This window comes from Diaporthe citri (genome assembly GCF_014595645.1).
Source record: "Diaporthe citri strain NFHF-8-4 chromosome Unknown scaffold_7, whole genome shotgun sequence".
Taxonomy (NCBI): Eukaryota; Fungi; Ascomycota; class Sordariomycetes; order Diaporthales; family Diaporthaceae; genus Diaporthe; species Diaporthe citri.
The window spans coordinates 3,293,246-3,320,122 of NW_025064852.1; the positions used below are offsets into that span (position 1 = coordinate 3,293,246).

General features: G+C 46.6%; 7 protein-coding genes across 7 annotated transcripts; 1 reads left to right on the forward strand and 6 right to left on the reverse strand.

Moving 5' to 3' along the window:
* Positions 1-466: 466 nt before the first annotated feature.
* INS49_014038 (uncharacterized protein) lies at positions 467-2,183 on the reverse strand (the record flags this gene model as incomplete). Its single annotated transcript, XM_043174729.1, has 5 exons — positions 467-591; positions 660-1,036; positions 1,104-1,426; positions 1,479-1,722; positions 1,774-2,183. 5 exons carry the CDS (start codon positions 2,181-2,183, stop codon positions 467-469), a joined length of 1,479 nt encoding a protein of 492 aa, XP_043021674.1.
* Positions 2,184-3,918: 1,735 nt separating this feature from the next.
* On the reverse strand, positions 3,919-4,653 carry INS49_014039 (uncharacterized protein; the record flags this gene model as incomplete). Its single annotated transcript, XM_043174730.1, has 1 exon — positions 3,919-4,653. The coding sequence occupies one exon, from the start codon at positions 4,651-4,653 to the stop codon at positions 3,919-3,921; it is 735 nt and encodes a 244-aa protein (XP_043021675.1).
* A 416-nt stretch (positions 4,654-5,069) lies between these two features.
* On the reverse strand, positions 5,070-5,552 carry INS49_014040 (uncharacterized protein; the record flags this gene model as incomplete). The annotated part of the gene is made up of 2 exons (XM_043174731.1): positions 5,070-5,401; positions 5,459-5,552. The coding sequence occupies 2 exons, from the start codon at positions 5,550-5,552 to the stop codon at positions 5,070-5,072; spliced, it is 426 nt and encodes a 141-aa protein (XP_043021676.1).
* A 593-nt stretch (positions 5,553-6,145) lies between these two features.
* Positions 6,146-7,072, reverse strand: INS49_014041 (uncharacterized protein; the record flags this gene model as incomplete). The annotated part of the gene is made up of 2 exons (XM_043174732.1): positions 6,146-6,734; positions 6,786-7,072. 2 exons carry the CDS (start codon positions 7,070-7,072, stop codon positions 6,146-6,148), a joined length of 876 nt encoding a protein of 291 aa, XP_043021677.1.
* Positions 7,073-12,515: 5,443 nt separating this feature from the next.
* INS49_014042 (uncharacterized protein) lies at positions 12,516-12,902 on the reverse strand (the record flags this gene model as incomplete). The annotated part of the gene is made up of 1 exon (XM_043174733.1): positions 12,516-12,902. The coding sequence occupies one exon, from the start codon at positions 12,900-12,902 to the stop codon at positions 12,516-12,518; it is 387 nt and encodes a 128-aa protein (XP_043021678.1).
* Positions 12,903-13,896: 994 nt separating this feature from the next.
* Positions 13,897-14,246, reverse strand: INS49_014043 (uncharacterized protein; the record flags this gene model as incomplete). The annotated part of the gene is made up of 2 exons (XM_043174734.1): positions 13,897-13,904; positions 13,961-14,246. The coding sequence occupies 2 exons, from the start codon at positions 14,244-14,246 to the stop codon at positions 13,897-13,899; spliced, it is 294 nt and encodes a 97-aa protein (XP_043021679.1).
* Positions 14,247-22,834: 8,588 nt separating this feature from the next.
* On the forward strand, positions 22,835-23,855 carry INS49_014044 (uncharacterized protein; the record flags this gene model as incomplete). Its single annotated transcript, XM_043174735.1, has 2 exons — positions 22,835-23,198; positions 23,254-23,855. 2 exons carry the CDS (start codon positions 22,835-22,837, stop codon positions 23,853-23,855), a joined length of 966 nt encoding a protein of 321 aa, XP_043021680.1.
* Between the last annotated feature and the right edge of the window lie 3,022 nt (positions 23,856-26,877).

A 26,877-nucleotide genomic window follows, 5' to 3' on the forward strand; every position in this document is an offset into this window, starting at 1 on the left:
AGTTTTCCTTTTTTAGGTTTAACTTTAAGAAAGATAATAAATTAAGCTTAAAGTTAAGTATATTTAATATTTTTTAAATAATATTTATATATTTTTAAGTATATTTTAAATAATATTTATATATTTATTTATTTATAATAATTAGCATTAATTAATATAAATAAATAAATAAAATGGAGTAAATAGTTAAAATATTAAATAAGGTAGGAGTGTTAAATTATTATAAGTTATTATTAATTATAATAGCTATTATAAGGTATAATAATGATATATAAGCAAAGGCTAATAACATTAAAATCTTAATAATTTAAGTATGAAAATAATTATAAAAATAAGGGTATTAATATTTCTTAACGTTTTAAGATATCTTAAGCAATGCCAAGCTCACAACCTAATGAAGCAAATGATAGTTAATTGTTGTGTTGTGAGGAGAGAAATCTCTCGCTATTAAACGCTCAGAAGGAGCCTATTTGTAGGCTAGCGCTAGCGTATGGGCATACGACCCTCGCACCTTCCAACAGTGCTTTTGAAACGTGTTGGAGTTTGGGGCATGGTCCATGACCAGATCTCGCAGTGCGCTGCTGATATTCGCTGTGTCGTGTCAGAGATGAAGCTAGAAGCAAAGGCGAAATGAGCTTTGGCAATAGTTGGAGACATACCATCTCTGTCCAAGCTGTTTCCTGCCATATAGCGGAGGTTGTAGGCCATCGTGCTGTGCTCGAAGCCCGACAGCATACCCATTGTCGATATCCATTTACTCATCGTACCCTGTGAGAGACGCTCCGTGCCCATACGGTAACCGGAGGAAGTCTTAATAGGCTTGCGGAATATGTACATGTTGAGGATTTCCGGCCGGAATGAAAGGTACATCTCGTTTTCACCTCGGTGGATTCGTAGTTGGCCGAGCTCATGTGGATTCTCATTCAGACTCGGCGAATTGAAAGCTTTGTATCGGAAAATGATGGCGAGCAGGAATACATGAGGACTCAAAAGCAAGCTAGGGTCGTACATAATCTCCGGAACCGTAAACGATTTCCTATTTCGCTATTAGTATCCAACTGTGTTTCCCCTGGAGTATTGCTATTCGCCGGCAGGGTACTTACGTGGCCTTTTCACCAAGATAGGTCTTGGTGAACTGCAGACTCAGCTTGGTCACGAGCCTAGGACGTCCCTCGGGATTGTTCGGGTCCCGTATGAGGAGAATCTTGATATGCTTGAACTTCAGCTCCAGCATGCATCCAGGGCGAGAGCCCTGAGGGGCAAGGAGAAGAAGGAATAGAACAGCTAGGATGCGCAGTTCCCCCATCTTGAATGATTTCTCCGTCGTACACAACGTTGTGTTGATATAAAGCTTCAGGTCATCAATAGTCATGGATCGATTAGGCCGCACATTGTGCTCCAAAGACTTGCTGAGTTCCACGAGACCCTATGTCTATAAGTTGCGGTAGTAAAGATATTGGCTCCAGTAGAGGACTTACGTTATGCATCAACCCACGGTCGACCACCGTGTCGATCTTCAGATTAGTCGCTCGCTGATAGGCAAGACGGAAACAGCACCAAAAGGTGACTAGGGACTGCCTCGCCTTGACACGCCGTTTCGTGCCGCCATTCTTGTTGGTCCTCTGAGCAAGGTACCACTGAAGAAACTGGTAGACAACCTTGAAGTTAACGCGTGAGAAGCTCTTGATCCAGTCCTCCTCCTGCAGAACCGTGCGGCAGTACCTAACAATGTCAGCTGGCCCAAGCAAGTTCCGATACGATTGTCCCACTTACAACTTCCAATGATTCTCGCTATTTCGAATCAACTTCATGGTCCCTTTTGCGTACACTTTGCGTGTGTATTTGTCTTCGTTCATATTCTCAATGCCCCTCCGGTAGAACTCTGGAGGATGCTTGTTGCCGTGGTAAAGCTTGTCGAGGTCATCGTCAAACTCATCCGAGCTCATATCAGAGCCACTCTCTTCAAATCGCCGGACTCGGTCTTCGATCTCTTCAACCTGCAGCTCCTTCCCAGCAATATTGTAATCAAGGGGCCCACCGAACACATCAAGGTCCTCACCGGATATATCACTGTCCTCACCGGACATGCCACTGGAGTCCGGCTCGAAATAAGCCTCCTCATATTCATCCGACGGCGTGTATTCCGACCCCGAGCTCGAGTACTCTGTGCTTGGTTTGGGCATTTTGAAGGGCGTTGAATTGCATGTATAGGCAAGTTCGATTGAAGCGACAGAGAGAAGAATTGAATGGATGGATAGAACGAAGCCGCAGAGTGAAGATGACGGTGGTAAGGGAAAGTAAACGGGAACAGGTGAATGCAGCGGGAGAAGAGGAAGGGGGAACAGACTTGGGCAACGGCCGGAGGAGAGGACAGGAGGGCTGTGTGCAGACGATCTTGGCCAACGTTCGAGCAGCCTCGCTCATTCTGTGCGCCGGAACTGTGTTGATCTCGGGCCCCCAATAAAGGACGCTTGGTTGGCCACAGGAGGCTTCGATAGTTTGAGCAACTTTCCGGATGCTTGACATCCTTCCCCCGCCCCCCAACAGACTTTTGGGCTGGTCACCCTGGTTGTACTGCTATTGAAAACAAGCGGCTCCCATTAGCGCCAACTGGCCTTGTCCCCCGAGCTCGCTGTGCCTCTTCTCCTTTCAACACGATGTGTTGCATTTGCGCATTTGGGCGGTCAATTCCCTCCAGAACTTCCCAAGTCAGGGGTTGACAATGTCAATGCTTCTTACGAAGCTCACGCCCCCTCCACTATCAAAGTAGCATGGCCAACTGTGATGCAACAAGTGCCGACATGACAAAAACACTCTCTTAGCCATAGGTCAGTATTCTCGCCGGACCCTTGAACCATACTTTGTTTGAGTTACTTCCCGGGGTGATGGCGTCCAGCAATGCTACTGTACTTGCGACAAGCCAAGTTACACAGTGCTGTATGTTAATCGGGTGACACGACATGTAGCTGTGTTGTTTCCAAATGATAATGCAACCCTCCGTGACGGTTCCATTGCGCTTAATCGCGTGTACCGTGCACATAATGATGGCCGGAAGCATCGCCCCACCCACCGCAGTGGCGGCAAGCACCAACAGACGCCAATGTGACCAAACAATGCGACCAAACTAGACTAGCTTGAACACACCCCTTGACCGTTTTCTGTACGTTGCAGTTCAGAAAGTGAGCCTGGACAGGATCCGGATCCCGGTATTTACGCCCGCACATCACTGGAAGAAGGCTGCTTCCAACCACTTTCAGGGACTCGGCGAAGCAAGTCCCTGGTCCCTACCGGCCAGACTGGACGAAGTTGTACGCCAAAAGTACGAAACTATACATAGGATCACAGTCTGTAGCGCGCATTTGAAGGTCTTCACGAAGTACTGCGCTTGTTTCTCGGCTTTGCTCTTCCTCCATCACTACTTGACGTGTATTGAGTGATCCCGCCATATTCGGCGTCTGAAGCGGTGTTTTCTCATCACTCTATGTAGCCAATTAGCACCGCTACTCCGGCGCGACTCAACAGTACTTATGGCAATTAGCGGCTGTCACAAGATTTGGGTAGATGTGTGTACCTGGCATCATCCATTGCGCACACAGCACACACAACTGGCAGCAAATCAGGCTCCGCAAACGACCTGTGAACCTGATCCAGGGTACACGATCGGCCACAAGTCATGGGGTTTGGTCGGACACAACCACACAGATACTTGAATGACTCGACCTTGCACATTTTGGTGGTGAGGGCGTGCACTGTACCATCTCAAGGTTGGCTGGACCCTTCGTATTATATCCTGAGTGTTTTATCTGTGTAGAATACTGTGCAAACGCCATTGGCGAGCCGTTGCTGAGGACATCAAGGATCCCTATCCACGCATTCGAAAACCAGAATTCTGGATCTCAGTTGTTCAATATGGACACTTCACTCAACCTCGGAGGAAGCTGGCCAGGCCACTCTAGACCAAGCGCGTAGCATGAGCCCCACTACTTTCGAGTCTCCGCGTTCCTGCGCGAAGTCCAGGGGCGACTTGCCGAATTCGCCTGTAATGAATGGATTGGCACCGTACTCCAGAAGTAGTTGTAGACATTCCATGTGGTCGTACATGAGGGCAAGGGTGAGAGGTGTGTCCCCGTATCTATTCTGGGCGTCGATTCCTTCACGGGCGGCCGCCTGCAGACTCTCATCACCAACCAACAGCAGATGCATGAGCCTGTAACCCTCCGTGCCACGGTGTTCGTCACATCGCACGATGTTGCTGGAAAGGTGGTGCAATGTAGAGTTGCCTAATCGGTCACACTGGAGGGGATCGGCACCACACTTCAACAGAAACCTGACCGTCTCCTCCTTGTCGTGTACGAATGATGCCTGAGGAGTGTTTAACACGTGGTGCAATAGTGGAGAGCCTTGTGTAACGGTATCGAGATTGATCTCCGGGTCTACAAGGAAAGCCTGAATCATCTTGGGACCGCGGAGACAGGCCTCGTACAGAACCCAAGAGTATCTGTGAGACAGGGTAATATTGAACGTGCCTATCAGTGACCGGACTCGGTGCGCATTCCCACGCAACACGGATGTGGCCAGCTCGGATTCGAGGTCTTCACCATACTGTAACGCATTCGGAGTATTGGACTCGACAGGGGATGATGGTAGGTCCATGTTGACGTTGTGTTGCTTGAGGGGACAACATACAGACCGCTGTCACCGGAGCTGTTCACACTCCAAGTTGGGCATCCTTTATAGCAAGTAGAAGCCCGAGAAAAGTGACCGTCTTCATGATTCATGATTGCTATCGGGACTATGAAATTTATCACAGCGAAAATGCGTTTTGACATTTCGAAATTCGTTCCGAGTTTCGAAGCATGCGGTAAAAGTTCTCCGGCGGTAGAATGTCCCTATCTTGTCTGAAGAGATGAAAATGAGGTTGTGGCAGCCCCCAGGTGGTGCCAGGGTTTAACCCTAGAGAATCTGTGCGTCTGCCTCACCAGTCACTTAGATGGTCCATCTTCAATACAACATCTTTCAGACACCCCAACTTGCTACCACAGAGGTGAATGTTCCTTGTTCGTGCCTAGCTATTCAATTTCGTCATTCTCGATCATTGTGTTCATCAGACACGCCCACTGAAGTCCAATGCTTGCTTCAGCGTTGATAATGTATGTGAGCACAACATGATGTTCCGAAGAGCCCGAATCCTGGATTTCTGAAATGTTCCAGTGCTTGAGACTTATGTACTCGTAGTCCGCTTGGAAATCCAAAAACGTCCTGCGAAGTTCGACCACGAGCGAGAGACTGATTGATACGGTCTCGATCTCGGACGTGAGCACCACTCTTGGTGTGGAGTCCCTCTGAATGGAGGGATTCCCATGGTACTTGATAGTGACCGATCCGAGTTCATGTGCCGTACCTACATGTGTGAGTCAGAATTGGGCAAAGAGTGTTCAATATATTGGGACGGTCTTACTTGACTCTGTAAGATTCGGAAATGCCACAGGTGTCGAATCCAGTGTCTCGGTACTTTCGGAGCGCAGTCGCTTAATTGGACGGATAGACGACATTATTGAAAGAGCTTCAAGTGACATTCTGCGGATTTGACTTTAGAATGGGACTCGAACAAAACAAAGAGAGAATCGGGGCGCAACCCGCGGTGACTGGCCTCTTCTTATATAGACAATGCCCACATGGAACCTACGGGCAGATTCTTTTTCAGCTCCTGGCCACACAGGCAGCAGACCATCTGACGGACCAACTCATCCCAAATGAGGGACCGGTGAGGATCAGAGTCATGTGGAGATGGCGCAGCCTCTCGCCAACAGCTCGATAGTGTGAAGGAGAGCCACAGCCTCGTTGTATCCAGGCCTCCATCTCAGCAACTATCCTTAGAAAAGATGCGGGTAGAGGTCAGCGATTCGCCCAGCTCATATGCGGCTAGCACAATCTCTTGCCCACGGCTCGATAGTGCGTAGATCAGCCACGGCCTCGTTGTATCCAGGCCTCCCTCCCAACGGTCAACTTGGGGCCATGTGCAGATAGAGATCCGTAATTCGTCCGATCTCGACCGCCGGGCTTCTCCCTCTGAGTGGCTGTGGAATCCTTGGACGGGGCGATGACTTAGACAAGTATATTAACATAGACATTGATAAACTGTGTGTCAGCCCATACGGAGCCCGTACAGCCTATCCTCCATGTGGTTGATCTTGTCTAAAACTGCCACAGCCTCGGCCTCCTTGTGGTTCTGACCTCCGAACTGTGCTAGATCCAACAACGTCCAAGGACTGTGACTCAGAGGTACACGCCCTTTCCCAAGAATACTATCCATTCTGATGTCAATTACCGATGTGAGAGACCGCACGAGTAAGTGGCATTGGCGCAAGAATGGATTTCCCTGTTTTATCCCGTTCCACGCATGATCATCACAAAAGTCTGCCTTTCTCGTCGGCTCATCCCCCTTGAAGTACACCTGCACGCTCTCCGTCCGCATTCGCAGCAGCAGGGTAGCAAGATGTGGGCTGGGCTGCAGCCTACATTTGATAACCACGGTTACGATGAGGGGTGAGGTTGAGTAGAAGACAGGCTTTTCTGGGAGCTCAACATAGAAGAGGGAAACGAGAACATGGTCCGGGACTTCCACAGGTTGGATCCCGAACGGGGGCTGCAAATCGACAACGATCCGGGCCGTTGAGCCGGGCCACAACTTCTCGATTTCAGCATCAACGTCGAGTGCTTGGCCGCTTTGTGGCCTTCTTTATGTAAGTATCGCTTCGATATCTCTTGTGCCAAAAGGAACATACCCATGAGGAGATAAGGTGAATGAGCCGTGTTGAAAAAAGAGCTTCGGACCTTTAGTCCCCATCTCGTCACCCCGAAATCTCAGACTGTTTCCGAACCTAATTTCTTGCTTTTTAGCCCTGATGTATTGGAGATCTCCAAGGTGGTGCACGCAGTCCGCGACTGTAGCCCCTTTGCAGAATATCAAAGTGGCAAAGAAAATACCAATCCCGGTGGCAACTACAAGATCAAAGTAGTCCTCAAGTGGGCCAGCGAGCCGGAAGCGCAAGGTTCGAAGAATTTCTGCCATTGCCTCAGCATCTTCGAGCAAGCCACCTACACGCAAGGCGCGTACACCGGCGGTGGGCGGCTTAAGGCTGAAGCGTATTGTGTTGACATGGCCGCAGAGAATGCAGCTCGGCACCCAAGGCTCTTGACACCATACTTGAGAACTTTTCTCGTGAGTTGCGACACAGATGTCACACAACCTGTGGCCACAAGACAGAGTGTTTGACGGGAACCTGGAAAGGCAGGACAGGCAGGCATTTGTCACCCCCGCGGCCCACAGTAGAGTTTCACCGTCCATGAAATCTTTCCTGCAGCATCCCTCGGTCTTGGATACATTTGCAGCAAGATTTAAGAAGCCCTGGTGAACCATGCGTTCGAAGTGTGTGTTTGGCTTTAAGTACGATTGTACTTGTCGAAGAAACTCGCGGTAGACCGTGCGAAAGATGTCATCCGGTGAGAAAGCTGCCTTTGTTCAGTTCAACGTCTCCACTCAACCAGCGGAAATATCCATACGTACAGAATTGAGCTTCTTTGTAACTGTCAAGCATAAGTGCCGACGCGATCAGTTGCCCAGCTGATCCGATAAGCTTTGGCTTCCGCGCAACACACTGGAGGACCTTGGCAATTTCGCGTTGCAGAGGTTCGGGCACATCCGGAGAGATTCGAGAGCACAGGATTAGGCTGTGCGACTCCTGAAATGACGTAGAGAAACGGACACACCCCGTCCGAAAGAGACAACCAAGCTGTGTTCCGGTGAAAGGAAGATGTACCTGATTATTGTGAGACTGTGCTTCAAGAGACTCATCAAGTATATGTTGAAGGACGTCTTCGTCTTTGCCTGGATGCTGGATTAGCTTCAATGTGCTGAACTGTTCTCGCCAGGCCTGCTCGGCAGTTTTAAGTGTGTGCTCTCGCAGAGGATCGAAGAACTCGATGATTTCGCAAGTCAGCTGACTCTCTAAACATGCCGAGGAATTCGCTGCCCCACTATCGAGGGTGCGGAACACCAGAACAGAGGGACGAAGGCGCGCATGGGAGGCTGAGGATGACGAGGCAAGGAAAACCCAATGTGCAAGCTCTCGCAGGATAGGCTGTAACCCTTCGTACTCATCCTCTAAAAACACAACTACGTTGCTCATAGATGAGAGGAATTTGGCGTAGAGCCGTCTTGCAATATCTGATGCCCCCATCAACCTGTCAATTCCATTGATAGGGTGTAGCATGAAACTGCTCGGAACCGGCCCTGCCTTCAATGTTGGGATACGTTGGCGATGGTGGAGACTGCAGTCCAAAATGATTGCCATGGATGCACCGAGTTGTCTCAAAGAGATATGGTTGCCGTCTGACCCTTCTCTGCCCCTGATCAACATGACGGTGTGGGGAGAACAGGCAGCTTGCTCATCCAAGAATTTGTACGGCCCATGGTGCTCCTGCAAAAACGGGCTCCTCATACCGCCAGCGCCTAGGCGAAGATCAAGCCATGGTACAGACATGATCGATGGTGGAATTAGATAGAACGCAACATGGATTCCTTTGACAAGCCGATCGAAAATACATAGATGACCTGATGTTATAGACCCCTTCCGCCTGTTTACCCACCACAGATTTCCGTCCCACGAGAAGTGTTTTCCACCGTTCCTTTACATTTCTCCGATTTTCAGAATCAGCGTACTAATAACGATAACCAGTATCTATATAATGAAGACGTTACCATCATAAAGTTAAGAGAGAACACCACGACTCCCAGCGTCACCCATGCAGTGGGCGACCATGTACCGTCTTGTGCAGTGTATACGTTAATTAGCACCGTTAAAAGCCCACTCAATGAGTTGAGGAGACCTGGCCTGATATTGAACGTTTGGTCAGGGCCCAATGTTACTATTTGTTGGTTGAACTTACAAGAACAAATGCGTTAACAACCAAACGTAATTGTTTCTAAAGTTGAACCAGAGGAAGCCAAGTCCTGCCGCACCGGCTGCGCAGCACAGCCCGGCGAGTGGGAGCAATGGGACGTTGCACAACTCTCTGGACAGACTTTCCTTGCTGGGACTGTTGCAAGAACCCTGATCCTTCGAGAGAGGTGAATGTTCCTGGGAGGACAAAGAAACCCGCCAACATGGTCCAAGAAACTGCGGCCGCCATCATGTTGTAGATGATGGGGACTTCATTTGATTGAATGATCATTCGATGATAACTCGAAGGCATCCTGACACTATCTAATGACGACTGCTGCGTAATTTGATCTGCATGGCATTCTGATGTGAAAGGCAGATGAAACCTAAATATCACCATATCCATTACATATCTTCTCCACTTTTGAACCGAGGAAGTCCGGGTTTCAGGAACGCAGACCAGCCACCAGACGATTCCTCGAAGACACGCCATCCGCGGCCGATTACCCAAAGTGTTTATTCCAGCGACGGTGGAGTGACCCACCGGTCTGGGAAAATAATCTAGCCAATGGAAATTAGCAGTCCCTCGATAATCCATGAAGTTCATTGCTCACCTCATCCTCACGATGCGCCCAGAGGTATAAACACCAGCCAATCATGTAGTAGAAAGCTGGATCAGTCGATTGATACATCCATAGAGCTACCATAGCGTTGATAGGGAATGTAATGAGGCGGACGAGGAAACTACAATGCAACGATGACTGGGAAATACATGGCAGCGGCCATTCCAAACCAACTGTTACGAGGCTGAGAGTAAGGTTGAGCATCTGCAAATACGGCACTGGTGCAACAATGACATCCATACTCTTACTGATAATGTCAAAGAAGACCTTCGGGTTAAGGAACCCTTGCAGAGCCGCCCACCCTTGGTCTAAAACAAGTTAGTAAGCGCCTCTGAGAATTTTACAGATAGTACCAACACGTTGCGGCAGTTAGGACAATTAATCTGGCTATATGGTTCTTGATTAATCTCCCCATTGTGGTTTCCAGAATGAATGATGAGAAACCTTTGTGTTGAGGGATAGCCTTAGGGATTATATACTTTTCCATGTAGATCATTGCGAACTCTTACGTTGTCGCAATCTACTTAGAGATATCCATTTCCCTCAAATCGTCCGCAAGCTCTTCGTCTGCCATTCTCGTCCTGCGAGACTCAGAAAACACAGTAACAAATCTTTCAAAGCGCACAGTATTCTTTTTAGGCCGTCTCCTTGCAATTCTCGCGTTCTGAGCAGCAATGCTGAGTCTGTAATCAAGCTGGGCATCCCGCGCCTGCTCGGCCCTTCTAGCCCTGCTCGAGCTCGTTTCACGAGAGTGATCTTCCCTCCTCTCAAATCGATTAAGACGTTCAGGTTCAACCCAAACATACGGTGTCGGAGGTCGATCCGCAACTGAACGGTACCTTGTTACCCGCACTGGTGGTGGCCTTCGTGGATGACGGTCTCGGTCCAGCCGAGGTGGTGAGAAATGGCGTCTAGTCATTGTCAGGATTTCGCACACTATCGCAATGTTGAAATTTGATATAATTGCTGGCATTTATAGTTTCAAAACCATTGCTTTGACTTAATCAAAACCTTGAGAGCTCGAAATCAGATAGTATCCACAGGAGTTCAAGATAGTTCTGAAAACGCAGCAAGTAGCTATCAGATATCGATATATCAGATCTGATAGACTTACCATCTAACCACAGTTGCTGGCAGACTTGGGAGCTGTTGGCAGTTGGGTTGGGGAAGTTGGCCAAATGGCTTATTTCGTAGATCTGCTAGCAGCTAGGAACTGTTGGCAGGACCAGTGACATTTCCAGATAACTGGCTTCGCAGGGAAGGACGCCTGCTGGCAGAACTTAAGCTGCCAGCAACAGAGACTTTCCATAGCTAGAGTAAAAATATTTGAATATTGACACCAATAAATAATTTACGTAATTAGGTTTCCTATACATAGGAAGAGAATACATAGTATCTATAGAGCTTTTGCATATTTGATGGTCCATTCCTGCTGACAGCTACACGCCAAAGATTGGGCGGGTATATTAAGGAAAATGGGTGAGTTCCAGATAGGATGTGGCCAAATACGGCTGCAAGACCTACAATTTGAGCTAGGGCGCGATTTCGCGGATGACGCTGTGCGTCATTTGGTCCCAGTGATGAAACACCAGTGTAATCCGCATATGCCGGACAATTACATCCCCGTTATGGTCTTTCCCACTGAGCTTTATGCACTCATTGAATCTTCCGGCACAACCCTCGAAGCTCTATCTGCTTTGCAGCCTGGACCGTATCCGAAGCTTACCGTCACTGGCAAGATAAAGTGTCTCCACGGCAGACAACGCTATGAGGCGGCCTTCAGGGTTTACGGCTCTCAAATGTGGTGGACGGTCAAGATATTCTGCATACCTGCCGGCAGCGACCCCACTTCCCTACTGCGCAGAGAAATAGAACAGCATCATTTTCAGACCCCCCCTTCAGACGGTGAAGTATTTGCAAAGGTTCGATTTTATGAAAAGAGTGGACGGCCAGACCTTGCAGCGGATTGGCGTTTACGGCTCAGTCGCTACAAGAACAGGGCCCTGGACCGGCTCTTAGGAAGGGGTCTGCCAGATGAGCTCATGGCAGACCATCAGAAGCTGGTTGATGCATTAGATCAGCTACTAGTATTTCCCGGCCTGTGGCATGGACTGGAGTTGGGCAATGTTGAGAAGCTATTGGCACTGCACATAACCAAGATGAATTGAGTTTCTCGTTGTTATGCGATCAGAAACCGCCACCAATCTATTCGTCCCTCGCTCTAGTCCATCTCTTCCCTATTTCCTCTCCCCATGTCCCCGTTGTGGTAACAAGTTGGGGGGTCTGAAAGATGTTGTATTGAAGATGGCCCATCTAAGTGACTGATGGGCTTTGAGGGCGTCTGATATAGCCAAACACACAAACTCTCAAGGGTTAAACCCTGGCACATCCCCAGGGGGCTGCCACACCCGTACTGCCTCCTCGAAGGGGAGGCAATACCACTGGAGATTCAGACAGTATCGGTAGGCACAGAAGCGTACGTACGCACAATGGGTGGCGATAGTAAGCTTGCATTTGAATGGTGTTGAGGTGTAGGTTGCAGCCGAAGGCTGCAGCCTGCAGCAGTCTGACTATGGGCTGGCTGGCCAGGGGACTGCCAGCTAGTCGACGGCTGGCATCAGCTGGCATCCGCTATCGATAAGGACTAGTCTAGACCATGCACCTCCGAATCTGTGCAGTGTGTGCAGTACACGCAATACGTGGGCACGCCACGCCTACTACTATCCCACAGACAGAGTCTTAGGTGTAGACCCGGTAATTATGTTATGGAATACGGCTAGGCCGCATAATCCAACTAGAAATTTACACGTTACATAACATACATACCAGTTTTGGTCGATTGGGTACAGTTCTAGTCGACGACAATGATCATCAGAAGAAGCAAATACTAAGATAGGTACTCAAGCAGCTGTGTGATGACTTCCAGACTGAGTTATTATCTATGTACGAACTAGAAGTCCATGTCGAAAAGGCGCCGTGTTTGAGTAACGTGCATATGCATCGGCAATGGTTTGATGTGGTCCATGAGATCGACGGTTGAAGCAGGAGTTGGGGGCTTGCTCATGCCAGTCTCGAAGTGACGCAATTGATCAGCGACCGTTATGAAATCATTGGGAGACATCCTATTTGCAGGCCTTAGATGACCTGGCACCGTTTCGGGGAAGTTGTTGTGAGACTGGTACGCGTGGAGCACGCCGTCCTTCTCGATGAACAGGGCAACTTTGGCTTCAAATTTGTCGCGAATCTCATCGGCTTTCTTCATAATGCCGCGCTTCCGCTGATTCCAAGATTTCTGAACCTGATACGTGTTCTTGGTAGTTTTAGTTGGGCAGGACATGATGTCGATAAAGATAATATCTTGTGTTGGTTTCAAGGATATTGCGGATGTTATGTTCAACTAGGATGGGAAGATGAATTTCGAAAATTACCGAAGATAGGAAAAGTGTTCAATCAAATGTAGCACTGGAGAATCAAAACGACGGGTGGGGTTTGGATTCATCGACTTTGACCCCTGGACATCTCAGATTAATCTATATTTTCCTGGCGATCAACGATCTCGGTGGGCATCTCTCGCGCTCGTTTCGAGTGACTGGAGACTAGAATAGTCTAGACAGTTTACTGGGTTCTAGATTCAAATAGCGTGAATCTTACCAGCTTTTTCATATGTGGAGATCCCGCCCGCACGTTTCTAAGCCTCTAGATCCAGATTTCGGAGACTATGGCGCAGGTACCTAAGTACAGAGTAAACTTCAAGCCTTGTATCTTGTATATCTTGTACCCAGGTTGTTGTATGTGTTCAGGGGTGTGTGCACCTTCATATTTGTGTCCATGTCAATTTGAGTACATCCAGAATAGTATCCTTCCCACCATGGTTTCTCAACAAAGTCACAAGTACATGCAAGTACCCACATTCTGTGCAGCCTAGCCAATTACGTGAGGCCTTGATGCTCCATTCTTCTCATGTGCATCAAGTGACCTGGTATCTACACAGTCCACATTACTAAAGTCAATAATGTTGTTGGAATCCATGTGTTCCTGCACCATGTGTCGAATGGTACTTGTAAATCTAGCGGGACCGCATGCTAATTCGGGCACGTTAGTCTCATAGGAGCGGAGAACAGGATGATCCACTTACATATGACAATAGTACGGTTTGGCGTACGCAGAGAGTCGTGCTTGATAATTTCTGAGACATGCTCAGTGAACATTGCCACATTATATGCTAGCCAGTTCTTTTTATCTTCATCCCATTTGAGTTGATCTCGACGTGCTTTGTTGACCATTTCTGGATCAACAGTATCAGGATGGAACTCCAGGATGTGCACATGTCGCTAGATGTCTAATGTTAGAATGTGGACACCGTTGGATGACAAGTACCTACACCCGCAATCTGACTCTTCTCCCATTGACAAATCTCCTGAAAATAGGGGGAAATGCGAGGAATGTAGTCATTGTTGTTGACTTTCCATAGCAAATTCACTTTTCGGACTATATCTCCAAATGGTCGCTCCTTTTGCACCAGGTCGTGTCGCTTCCGGGATGTTATAGCCAACATGATTGGGAGTAGGGTCAGGATGCCCACACCGTCAGCCGCGAGCATGACCGTTTCGTACTTGCAGAACCTCATGTCCTCAGGAAAAGGTCCGGTGACCGTTGGGGCAAAATTGCGAAACCTAGTCATGTCTGTGAATAAAACGCACTTAATTCCTCCACTCTCAGCGCCGGTCCACCAGGTTACTGGAACAAATTCGCCGTGTCGACCCTGATGCAAATAGAAGTAAGCCGGACACATTGTGTCATAAGACTGCTTCAGGAGAGTGACCGAAAGCTTTCCATCCTCCTCAGCTGCCTTTACAGGCGTGTAGTGTGACCAAAGAATACGCCCTCCGAACATAATTGCAGAAGTCAGGCCAATGCATGCAACAAAGGCCCACGGTACAGATATCCAGGGCTGACCAACAACCACCAAGTGCCATGATATACAGAGAATTGTACATATAGACAGAGACTTGTGTAGCAAGAGGAGTATGTGTCCAAACCTTTTAAAACTCCACGGGGCAAGAGCGCAGGTCAGAACCAAGGAAGTCAACACAGAAATGCCAGACATAATGAGTATTGTATCCGTGGGTTGGTTGGCCGTACTAGTGACCGCGTGTACGATGACTGAAGCCAGGGCCATCAAGGACACACAGACATGCGCCTGGAACAGTGAAACACGACGTATGCGCAATATGTTAAGGATCGGACTAGTCCTTCCACCAAGAAACAGTGGCAGGAGGTTGAGCAAGGCCAGTTGTGTAGGTGTGCTTCTGGGTGATCCTGCCCATTGTGGAACGAGTAGTACCGAGTTAATGGCTACAAATATGACCCACGTGCAGACTTGAGCTGGAGTGATCATCCAAGAGGTCCACGTGTGAGACAAGTACATATTATGGAACAAGTAAATGAAGCGTAAGCAGACCAGTAGTAAATTTCTGGTCAGGATAATAGAAAAGATGACAGATACACAAATGGTGTAAATCCAGATTAACTCCATGGCTACTGAAGTCTCATCTCGCAAACCCTTCTGTGTCTGGGACAGATACGATTTGGGATGCTTGCTTTTGTATCTATGGTTATTGGTGGCTTCCAGAAAGAGAATGCGCAATGAAGGAAGCGAGTAAACCATAGCCTGAACCCATCATTTCCGAAGACCCGCAAAAAGAACCAAAAAAACTGTAAACAGAAATGCGCAACAAGGCTCTAGTAAATAGTGTCACTCTTCTTCGCAGGTATCAATATAAATACTCAAGGCTAAGCCATCTTATTGACTGAAACTGTATGACACTTCCTCAAACTACCTAGGTATACTGCAATAATGGAAAGAAACCAAAAACGGAAGTCTTCTGATTTTCAAATCAGGACTCAGGCTGAGGATGGGTCAGCTTTACTCATGTCCGGCAGAACGAGAGCACAATCTAAGAGCCAAGCCGCATCACCTTTGCCGCCCAAGAGCCAACCTACATCACCTTTACCACCCAAGTCGCCAAGAACGCCGGGCTTCACGGTTCCGCAACTGAAGGAAATACTCAAAGATAATAACGTGGACTTCAATTCTAAAGCTACAAAACCGCAACTGATACAACTCTACTATGAAATGCTGTATTCACAGAGAGAGGAACCAGACTCTTCAGATGCACCACAATATGATACAACGTCGACAAGAGCCAATACATCTGAAAACCAGTCACCAGAAGAGCAGAATGGCATTTCACCATCACCTATCAACCCTGTGGAAAGCAATTATCCAGCACCGACCCAGGTTGATAATGGCCCACAGCAGCAAGAGGAGGCTCGCGGCAGAGTCCCACAGCGAATTGAACACCAACAACACTACCAGAATAACTTAGACGGGGAGGGTACGGATACATCAGACACGATCTTAACGCAAGAGCGTCAGCGAATGGGGGTCGGGAACCATGACGAGCCCACGAGAGACCATACCGGACAGAATCTGCTACCAGATACGGTTCCGGTCGGCGAGGAGGTCTACAATGAGCAGATCATGAGAGACCGTAGTCCACCACGTCACCAACCTGGACTGCTACCAGATACTTTTCCGGTCGGCGAGCAGGTTTACAATGAGCAGATCATGAGAGACCCCAGTCCACCACGTCACCAACATCAGATAGCCCAGCAGAATCTACCAACGAACCAGACACTTCCGGTCCAAAGCCTTTCACAGAATAAAGCGGTTCCAGCCCAAATTCTGCCACAGAAGCAGGCATTTCAAGTTCCATTTCAAGGCCAGCACGTACCACAGAACCATGTATTTCCAGTCCAAGGCCAGAATATACCACAAAATCAGGCTGTTCCGGTCCAAGGCCAGAATATACCACAGTATCAGGCTCCGATCCAAGGCCAGCTACAGGATCAGGCTCCGGTCCAAGGCCAGAATATATCACAGGCTCCGGTCCAAAGCCAGAATATATCACAGAATCAGGCTCCGGTCCGAGGCCAGAACCCGCCACCACAAAGCCAGGACCCTCCCAAAGCAGCCGCAAACGCTGAAGAGACATATGACGAGACCAGAAGAGTCCCAGATGTCGTGAATTTTCAATTTATCAACGGGTATATTCGACTAAAGCTCTGGGACCCACAGCTTTGTCGGGAAGCAGACGCTCGTGTCGAAGGGAGTATAGGCAAAATGTTCATCATGGTCTCTTTTGACCCTATCCCACGAGAGACTGGCCGCCCTCGAAGGTGCTTTGCACTACGGGAACTTCCCATCGATCCCGAAATAATACCAGTCTTGAAGCGGGGCACCAAAGAGGATTTAAAAAATTATAAGGGAAATCTGGTTCCACAGGACGCCGCATATGTACTTTCATACATGGAGGAGCCCCAACAAAATAATTGGAGATGGCATAGTTTCCATGGGGACTTTGGTGTTGAAGGCGACCCTTCACGACCAACATGGTTCGGCTTTACGGATTGCAAGGCCCGTCTCAAAAAGAACACCTCTGCTATGTTCCACAGGACATGGGCGTGGGCAGGTCAGCCTCCTCCCCGAGCGCCAAGAGAGGGAGATGAGCGCGCAAAGCTCCAATATATTGGACATCATCTCAAGGATGAAGCATCATTAACGATGTGGCAACGGGCACGCAGCGAGACACCAGTCTTTAGCAGGGAAGCGACTCTGGTATCTCCGTCACCTGTTCCGGCAAAGACCGCGTTGAAGAGTCCTGGTATTAAGCGAGAACCTAAATTCATTTCGTTTAAATTAAATTAATAAAGGCCTAACGGCCGTTTCCCAGTGCGCGTTTAGGCCCCTAAGCAGGATGAAGAGAGTAATCTTTAAAGGACGGGCGATATGGAACAAAATTTAATGGCTTTTGCTAGCAAAAGTTTGCGATTAAAATTGTAACTGCGTAATATTCTGCCTGGCTTGCCTTTAAATTATGTGGCTGCGAAATTTTATTTAAAGTATTGCGTTTATTGCCTTTTATTTAATGATATAATCCGCGTATATTTTATTGCCAGTTTCCTATATATATAGCTATGAGAATATCTTTACTAACCTTTTAAAGATAAATATATTGAACTACTGAGAGCATAAAAGTAGTTTTGTCTTAACTATAATTAACTCTAAATCAAGGCATGAAGTTATGCGAAAACCCGCACCCAAATATCGTTACGCCCTTGCTTATCAACCTTATATAACTTGCTTATGGAATGATATAATAAATAAGAAGACCGTTGGTATGCCCGCGATTTTTATAACCCCTGCTTGGCATTGCCTTATTAATAAAGTACTCCGACTTACACTTAACCCATAATACTACCAACCTCCTCTTGAGATTAACAATACTTGCGTACTAAACGAGGTATGTCCAAGTCGTAAGGCATGGCCTACCCTCTGCGCCTTAGGTAAAACAGTAACGTCCATGTCAAGGTCGAGGGCGATGTCGGACACGTCGTCCACCATCATCTGCTTTCACTGCTAAAACCTACTAGGCACCGAACATTACGATAACCTTCTTTTTCCTTAGCGCGTTCGTCTCTGCCTCGTGTTAATTAATATCAAGGTTATGTCCAGCAGAACCTTGCTTTACATTGGGCTCTCTTCATGCTCATTATCGCCCTCTTAACTACATCCGTGAGTTTGGCATCTTCTTGCTTCACGACCGTGACGGCCTTCATGGCGGGGCTCGCCACCACGCCCATCTTGTATACCAATCCCTCCTTTATTTTCGGGTGCCCTTCAGCGAGTGACACCATAACCCCGCCTTTGGATGCGTAACAGGTCCACTGTGGGCAACTTAGGGCGCATAGCCCTGAACTCACTTATCAACACGATCCCGTCGCTGGGCACTGACTCCATCGCTAACTCGATGGGCTTCGGGAACGTCGTCCACCTATTTCTGTAGATCAGATTTGTTTAAGTGCATGTCGGCGGACGCCAATCTGGTCCTGTTAATAGCCAAGGTCCCATATACATCGCAGAGCTGTCCACGAGCATCTCGGCCAAGACCACGTTAAGTATTTTCATTACCTTATGGATGTTGACGTCTTTAACTATAATGACATACAATATTATAGTAAGGTCCGGGTTAGTTAGGGTAACCATGTAATTAATTTTCCTTGGTTATAAAGACGCTTTTTTATTTATTAATATTAAGGACATTTATAATAATGCGGTCCGCCTACTTAATGTTGTATAAAAAGGTGCGGTTAATAACACTCCTTATCTTGCTTAAGTAGCCGGCTATGCCTATAGATAAAGCCGTTAAGCTATAGAAATAGTCTATTCCATTCACGCCTAATATAAATCCCCCTTATAAGGGCCGCTTCCCAGTGCATATTAAAAATGAAAAGATTATTTAGGAGTTAAGTATTAAGGAGAAGGAGTTTCTTTATTACTAAGAATAAGGGACGTTATGGTAGTGGGCTAATGATAAATAAGAACGCTATTAACTTAAAAGCTAAGGATTAGGATTACTAGGAAGCAAACTGCGGCTAAATAGTTTCCGGCCTGCTCATTTCTATTATTTAGCGTATAGCATTCTACTTATAGCATCACGCTTCATAATAATAAGCAGTTTACATTTGGCTATACGCTCTTAACGATGTGTACTTATCGCATCGTTAAAACTCTTTCTCTTTATTTAAATCGGCCAAATTACCATTACATATAGGAAATAACCGCCCCTTTAAGTATATATAGGCAAGCTATGCTAAGCATTATAAGATGGATTAGCGTGAGTTTACTGCTAATGCAGCATTTATAGCCATACCTAAATAAATATTAATATCTTTGCTTATATAAGTTTAATGCAAAAGATATTATTTAATATATTAATAACATAAATAGTTCTGTATTAGAAAAAAATGCTGGCTTAGGCCTAAGTTTATAAGTTAATCCCCTTTTCCATTAAAATCTTAATATTTAACGGGTATAAAGAAATCATCCCTTTTTAAACCATACTATCAATTTGTAAAGATTTTATCTTAAAAGGCATGATTTTTAACTACTTTAATACGGCAAACCTTACATTAACATATCGAAAGTCTGCTTATAATGCACATATTATAATAACCTTGATAACTCTTATTAAAATCCGCAAGGCGCTTGCTAAAGACACGATACTAAAAGGGTGGCTTAAGGTTGACACCGCGCTCAATGGGAAACTCTGTTGCTGGGATCCTTGTACGAAGAGTAAAGCATCCGTGGCCTTCACTATACAGCTCAAGTCATCTCATACGGTGCTCACAAGACATGTTTGACGGGGGCGTTGGGATTGCACACAAGTTTCGACCACTACAGACTGTATTATATAGCCAATATCATCACTTTTTGCCCCCATTTGATTCCTTCCCTTCGTTCTTCTGGTCCTTGACTTCCATTTCTCTCAACATCTGCTCCGGTTAATTATGTATTTGAATAATGGGAAAGCTGAGCAAGTACCCACCATGTGGTGGTCCACGGTTTGGGGTGTGAGATGGTGCATGCTAATACACGTACAATTGTTAGTCTGTAAGGTCTGCACGGCCGCGCATATATTGGCTCACGCCTTGACGAGCAACCCGCCAACTGCCCCCTTCTTTGCAGCATCTGTGATTCTACGTTCGGCTGCCACAGTGAAGGGACGGCTAGACATACTGGGAGCGGAGTTTTCCAGGGAGTTTCTCGAGATTCGTGAGTAAAGACAACCTTGCGGGGTGGTGGTGGAACTGTGCTTCAAGGGCAGGCATCTGCAGCGGCCTCACCCACTTATCATCTCTAGCAGGCGACTGTATTGCCGAATCATTACTGTGACCATGAGACAGGTGTGCAATCACCTTCTCCGTCACATGGTGCCTTTCAAACCCAAGCCCAGCGCGCCCTTCCCAATCTCGATCAGGAGTTGCCCACTGCAACGCGGCGGGTTCGCAACCATGATCAATAGGGAACAGCTCTTTGTGGCGTTGACAAGGATCAAAAAAAGACAAATCTGTGAAATTACAGGGATCCGAGATCACGGTTGAGCCAACCTTCCACTCACGGCCCTACCTTCTCACACATGAAGCACGGTCTATAATTAACATCCCGCTAGCCGCCCCTTAGGCCTCCGTCGACGGCGGAAGGAAAGGGGCAACCAACAAGTTAGCCATCAGGATCACACGATCTCATGCGGGAGGGAGATATCGGGGGCTAATCTCAATGTTGTTGCAATGATTCCAGAAATAGACTGATTGGGGCGAGGGGAGGGGGGTTCTGAGGGGTGAATATATGTGTGCGCCTGAAGGAAGCATAAATCTCGAAACTCAGCGGCTCTCTCCTCGTACCACGAACCTTTCCGTGCATCTATCAAGCGTTACGCATCTCATATGAGCTCTGTACTATTCCCGTCTGTCAGTCCTCGCACAATATGGCTTCTCACCATTCATCAGATGCCGTCATTGCATACAGCCAAGGCTCCGTTGCACAAAAGATTAATACCTTTTGTGAAAGGAGAGATTTCGTTCAAGGTTCTTGGGCCTGCCCTTTCCGTACTTGTGGGTTCATTTTTGAGGACCCTAGAAAGTTCCTACAACACTACTACGTCGACCACCGTCAATCATCCTTATGTCCCCGGTCCGATTGTATCTACTACAATACGTATCCACGTGTGGCTGATCATTTCAGAACTCATCAAAAAAGAGGAGAAGACTCTGTCGAATGCAAACTCTGCGGGGTGTTCCTACACCGAAACGGAGCACCTCGGCATAGAACATCTTTCTCGCATAAAGTATTGGAAGTTATAGAAGCTCACACCTCACAGCAAAAGGTTTTCACACCTTCTGCCATCGATTCTACACCCAAGAAGAAGTCTCAGGAATCCGATCAGTACCTGCAGTTCAAACGAGAGTTGAAGGAAGAGTTTCAGGAGTTCAAGAAACAACTAGAGAACCAATTTCAGACACTCAACCGAGAGTTGGGAGACTGGATCCAATTCGCCGGATTGCAGCGGTCTTGTTGCCACGACAGGGTTGAATACCCGGCGCAACAGTGGATACCGGGGACGAACACTCAGCAGAGCCCGGCCTCATTTCCCATCACCGATGCAGCTGGGCTCAGCTATTCACAGGCAAGAGCCTCATTCAGAATAACCAGATAGGAGACTAACGTGATGCTAGACCGGCACTGAAATAGATATTTACCAAGTCCAGGACCCCACCCTTCCAGTCTGGGGGATCATGACGCGTCAGAGGGGCCGTGGTTACGGAATAGGAGGGAATATTGAAGCCCGGCAGAGTAATTTGATGACGATCTTGTAGGAATGAATCGGTCTCTGTTGCAACCCACGACAAAAGTTCGGCGTATTGTAGTCAGATGGCCGCATGTGATATTGTTGTCATGCCTACATACAGATCCGAGAGCTCATATATGGAAAAACTCTGTATCCTCAAAACCTATCCCCACACATTTGTGAGACCAAAGTGCTCAGAGCTAGTATGGGTGTACCCCTGCCAAGTTACAAAGAAAAGTGTAGCATCAGAGCAGGAAATTCGCATTACATCCACACGTTCAAATATTGAACGACGATGTCACTAGAGAGTGTTCCTGTCTGACCGGTGTGGCACAGCTGCAGCTGCTTGGCCTCGAACAGGGAAGTGCTGTTTAGGTGCATGCTCACCAGGTCCTTAGCCAACCGCAGCAAGTCGCACCGGATTGACAGCAAAGTAGAAGATAAGCCGCTTGCCCAATAGTCACTTCTGAGGATTTCAGATCCGAGGTACTCATAGCAGGGATCTTGGGAAATGACGTACCTAGTCAATGCGTGCTGAATGAAGGGCAAGCCACAAATGGTCGACTTCCTCTGCTTGGTATCCCCGTCCTCCTTTCCGTCACCTCCGCACTTGGTGCACTTGTATTGCCCTACGCTACCAGTCCCATTACATTCTCGACAGTCTGGCATGTTACTTGACGATCTCTTGGAAATGAAGCGATGAATGAGACAAGCCGTTGTGGTGGGGCGAGGTTGAAGGCTTGGAGTTTCTTCATTTGATGACGTTGGACAGAGTACGGTCGGTCGCATCTATATATTCGGTTCGTGAGCGAGGTAGTCCTTTCCGTGCCATCCTGATTAGGAGCAATCAACCACGTGCACATTAGCTCCACCACCTGCCTTCCCGAGGTGCTCCCCGTACTGCGGTGCCCGGGGCGTTCGTTTTTCTCCCGCACATCTTAACTTTCTCCACTCCCCAAGGACCAAACTTTGGTGAACCTTCTCCACTTACTCTATGCGTTGACCCTTCTGAAGAAAAATGACCAAGAAGATCCAACATTGCTGTTATACATGCCACAAAGTGTTCAACGATGGCGATGACTTGCGGAGCCATGTTCAGTATTTCCAGGTCCGTCACTTCGCGCTGCCCCCATGGATCGCCGCTCTAATGTCCACTACACAGTATGAGATCCAGGAATTGCTGGCTAGACTGATCGAAGTCCAGGCACACTTGCCTCCATCTAATTTAGACAACATCTCTAGCGATGATAGCGACAACGAGGATACTGGTACCGATTTGGATGCAGCACGTGGCAACCACCGCCACCGATGCCCCGATCCCAAACGTCTCAGGAGGGAAAGCTTCAAAGAGAAGCAAGGACTCGAGATCCATTATCAGAAGCGTGTGTAGTTCTCGCCGACATTTTCCAGGAGATTCATACTAATTCACTCACACAGACGTCAAGTGCCTCGAGATATGTGCTTGTGGCAATATATTCACCAATGTGCGGGCATTTATCAGGCATAAGTGCAAAAGTTCGACGGCAAAAACACCCAAGGAGAGAATCAAACACTGGCGGAGCGTTTCCAGGCAGAAGATGGTCGTCCTCGAGAAGCAGCGGGCTCCAACAGGACTCAGTGTCAGCAACAGGAAGCGGATGTTGGCGGAGACTGAGCCGTTGCCAAACCCGCCCTCCAAGCGGCCTCGGGTGTCTGATTCCCACACTCTCAGCCAAGCCAATGGGTGCCACGAAGCGGTATATCTATACGACCCATCTACCCTGTCACCATCGCTCCCAGGTCGAATTGGTGGAACGCCCACTGTGTCCAACCCCTTACCGGCGCCGCAAGCTTTTGTCGCTGGTGGAGCAGCAGTGCCGAGCTTCGTTCCAGAAAGCATAACCGCGCCAATATTCTGGGACAATACAATACCTCCTTTCCCTATCCCACAACCGCCTGATGCATCATGTTTTCCACCAAACACTACTTTCAGTAGGAACACAGAGGCTCACCAGCTTGACACGTCTTCTTACTACACCTTGCCGGGTTCGGCAGACTAGCAAGCCTGGACACAGATAGACACGGAAAGCATGGATTTCTTTAAATAAATTCCACATTTATTGTAATATTGTCACCTCCCATAGCGCCTACGACTGGTGCAAGCGACCCTGGCAGCTTCATTGGTTTCCATTGCTCGACAGATTCCCGTCTTCCAAGCGCAGCAGTGATAGCCGACCCCTGCTTGACTTCGAATGCAGTTCTATAATCCAGAACGGCGCTGCTGATAGTGTTAGCTGGTCCCCATTACATGATTCTGGGAACGTACAAGCCGCCCTGTGGGAATTCGACCGTGGTGGCAGTGAGGCCGAGGTTATCGAGGACGGCGGGCTTGACTTGTAGGAGACCATTTTCGGCCTGAACCGGCTCAAGCCAGTTCTTATGTGACATGCCCCAGTATTTCGCGCTTGATCCTTGGCCCCATAGCTGGACGAGCAAGACACTTGTTGAGGGCTCTCGATCACTTCTCAAAGTAAAGACACCAGGCGTTTTTGCACCAATTGTTCTATACAGTCCCAGACTGGAAACGTTGAAGAACGACTGAAGGACTTGTTGAACATCCTGTACTGTTAGGGCTCAATTTTAGGATGACCGAACTTTGAACTAACTGGGTTCCTGAGAATATTCTCCTGATAGAACTGCAATCCGCCAGCTAATGCAAGATAAATAGCTTCATTATTTAACTGCTTAATGTATTCCCCGAGACTTAAATTATGGGCAATAAAAAATTTATTATTTAAAACGGCCTTATAAATGTCTTTTATAAAAGACGGAGGAGTAGAGGCCATTGATATAACTATGAGATATTAGGCTTAAACATGTAACTAGCATCCTGCGGATATTCCCCGCTTACTAAATAGATATAGTGCCGTGAGAATGGCACTAAACCTAAACTAGCCCTAGCCTCTTAGGGGCTGCCTTTCACTCATCGCCTTAAGTAATTCAACAGCCTAAAGTAATTATGCGAACTTTCACATAATGCATAAAATATATTATGGCCTTCCATTTCTATATTAGTGTTAAACTTATTGCTTAAGTATATTTAAATTAGATAACTTTGCTTACATAATCCAATAGCAAGCTTTAGCCGCGCACATAGGCGCTAGCAGCGTTGATTTAGGTGGCTAAAATCCAGGTGCTCCCATCCTACTTTAGTCATGCTAACTAGTTACTTCTCTCATAAGACGATATTTACACCTTAAAAGAAAGTATTAGGTACTTAGTAATATCAATTCATTTAAATTCATGCCCTATATACCATATATAACAATATTTTTAGCAACTCTACTCCTAAGTAGCTAAAACCCATACCCTTACCTTCATTATTACCTTATTAATAGCCTTATAAATGGCATTAAACATTTAATGCTTCTTAATATACCTATTTAATATATAATTTACCTTATTGCTAACCTGCTATTTTATGGATTTGCTAATGGCATATTTATAAGCAATCTCATTATGCAGATAGTTAAATTATATAGCGATATAAGCTTAAATACGGTTTAAGATATTTAAGGATATAAACTTAATTAACTTAGGGCTGGCTAGGGGGAATATAAAAATGGTAGGAGCTTATAAGGCCATAGGCTTTAATTATTCCTAATTATCCTTTAATAATTACATATCGCTAGCCTTGCATAATGCTACCTCTTTCTTTTCTACCTTTATAATTAAGGCTAATAAGTTAGCAATCTTATTATTCATTACCTTCTCTTTTGCTTTTATCTTATCCATTAGGTTTTTAATAGTTTTCTCCTTCTTTATAACGTATTAAATTAGCTTATATATTATCTTCTTATGCTTATTATAAATTAAGTTAAAATATTTCTATATGCGAAAGTTTAGGAATAAGTTTAATAATAAGGAGGGTATATGCATTTACCTTTATCTTTTCTTTAGCAGAAATATAAAGGATAGCGGTGGCAATAGTAGGGGGGACGCTAAATTTAAGTATTGGGGTAGGGCTAACTTATCGTTGCGTGCTATAAAGGAAAGATTCGCCGCTGGGAGTAGGCCATTTAACGGCGCAACTATTAAAAATAAGCAAGCTGGAGGATATAACTCCTTATTAACCTTTACTATCCATCCACCCTTGCCCTAATATAGTGATTATAGATTTATCTGCCTTGGTTTTGGTTGCAGGCCTTCTTAACTAATGGCCTTGCATAGGGCTAGGAGTTGCAACAGTTTATAGCCATCATTAGGCAGCAACACCCTTATAGCATTTTGCTACGTAAAAAAGCATAATGCCTAAAGTAGTTCCCTATTTGCATTTATAATAGGCTGTAATAAAGGCTCCTATGGTGCAATGAGGGTAATGTGGGTAACGTAGAAGTGAAGATACATGGGCAAGCCTTATTAAAGAGAGAAGGTGCTGATTTTATTAAGCGAGATATTTAGAAAGAAGGGATTTCGCGAAGCATTAACTATGATGCGTAATTAAAATAGGGCTAGTTTTTAAATAAGGTTAAAGAAGGTTTGCAAGTTAATAGGTAGTATATGCAAAAATGGTAGGTTGGTATTAAAAAAGCAACTTAGGATGCCTTACGGGTTATAGCTTTGCAGTATAGGGGTGGATACCATTGCTGCCATAGCTTTAAAAGTATGTATATTAATAAGGTATGCTAAATATATTAGCATTAAATAAATAAATTTAGGGCAAGGGAGGAGAGAGGAAAAAGTCCCTTATATAGTTAATATGCGATTATATAGGATTAGCCTACTTGCTTAGGCTTTAGCATGCTTTAAAAGGTAAAGGGAGCAGCCTTTACTCTCCACTTCTCATTTATTTATATGTATTTGCATTAATTTAAAAGAAGCGAAAGGTTAAAAGGGGATATATAGCTTGCTTATCCTAGTCTTTGCTATGCGCAAGAAGTTTAACCTCTTGCTCCTTAATGCCCAAATCGGGACCGTAGAGTTGTAACCGCAGAGTCTGTTCTATAGCGTGGCAAAGGGGCACAGCAGAGCCGCGTACACTGCGGTTGTGCAATGCAGTATACGAGACTATTGGCGGTGGTG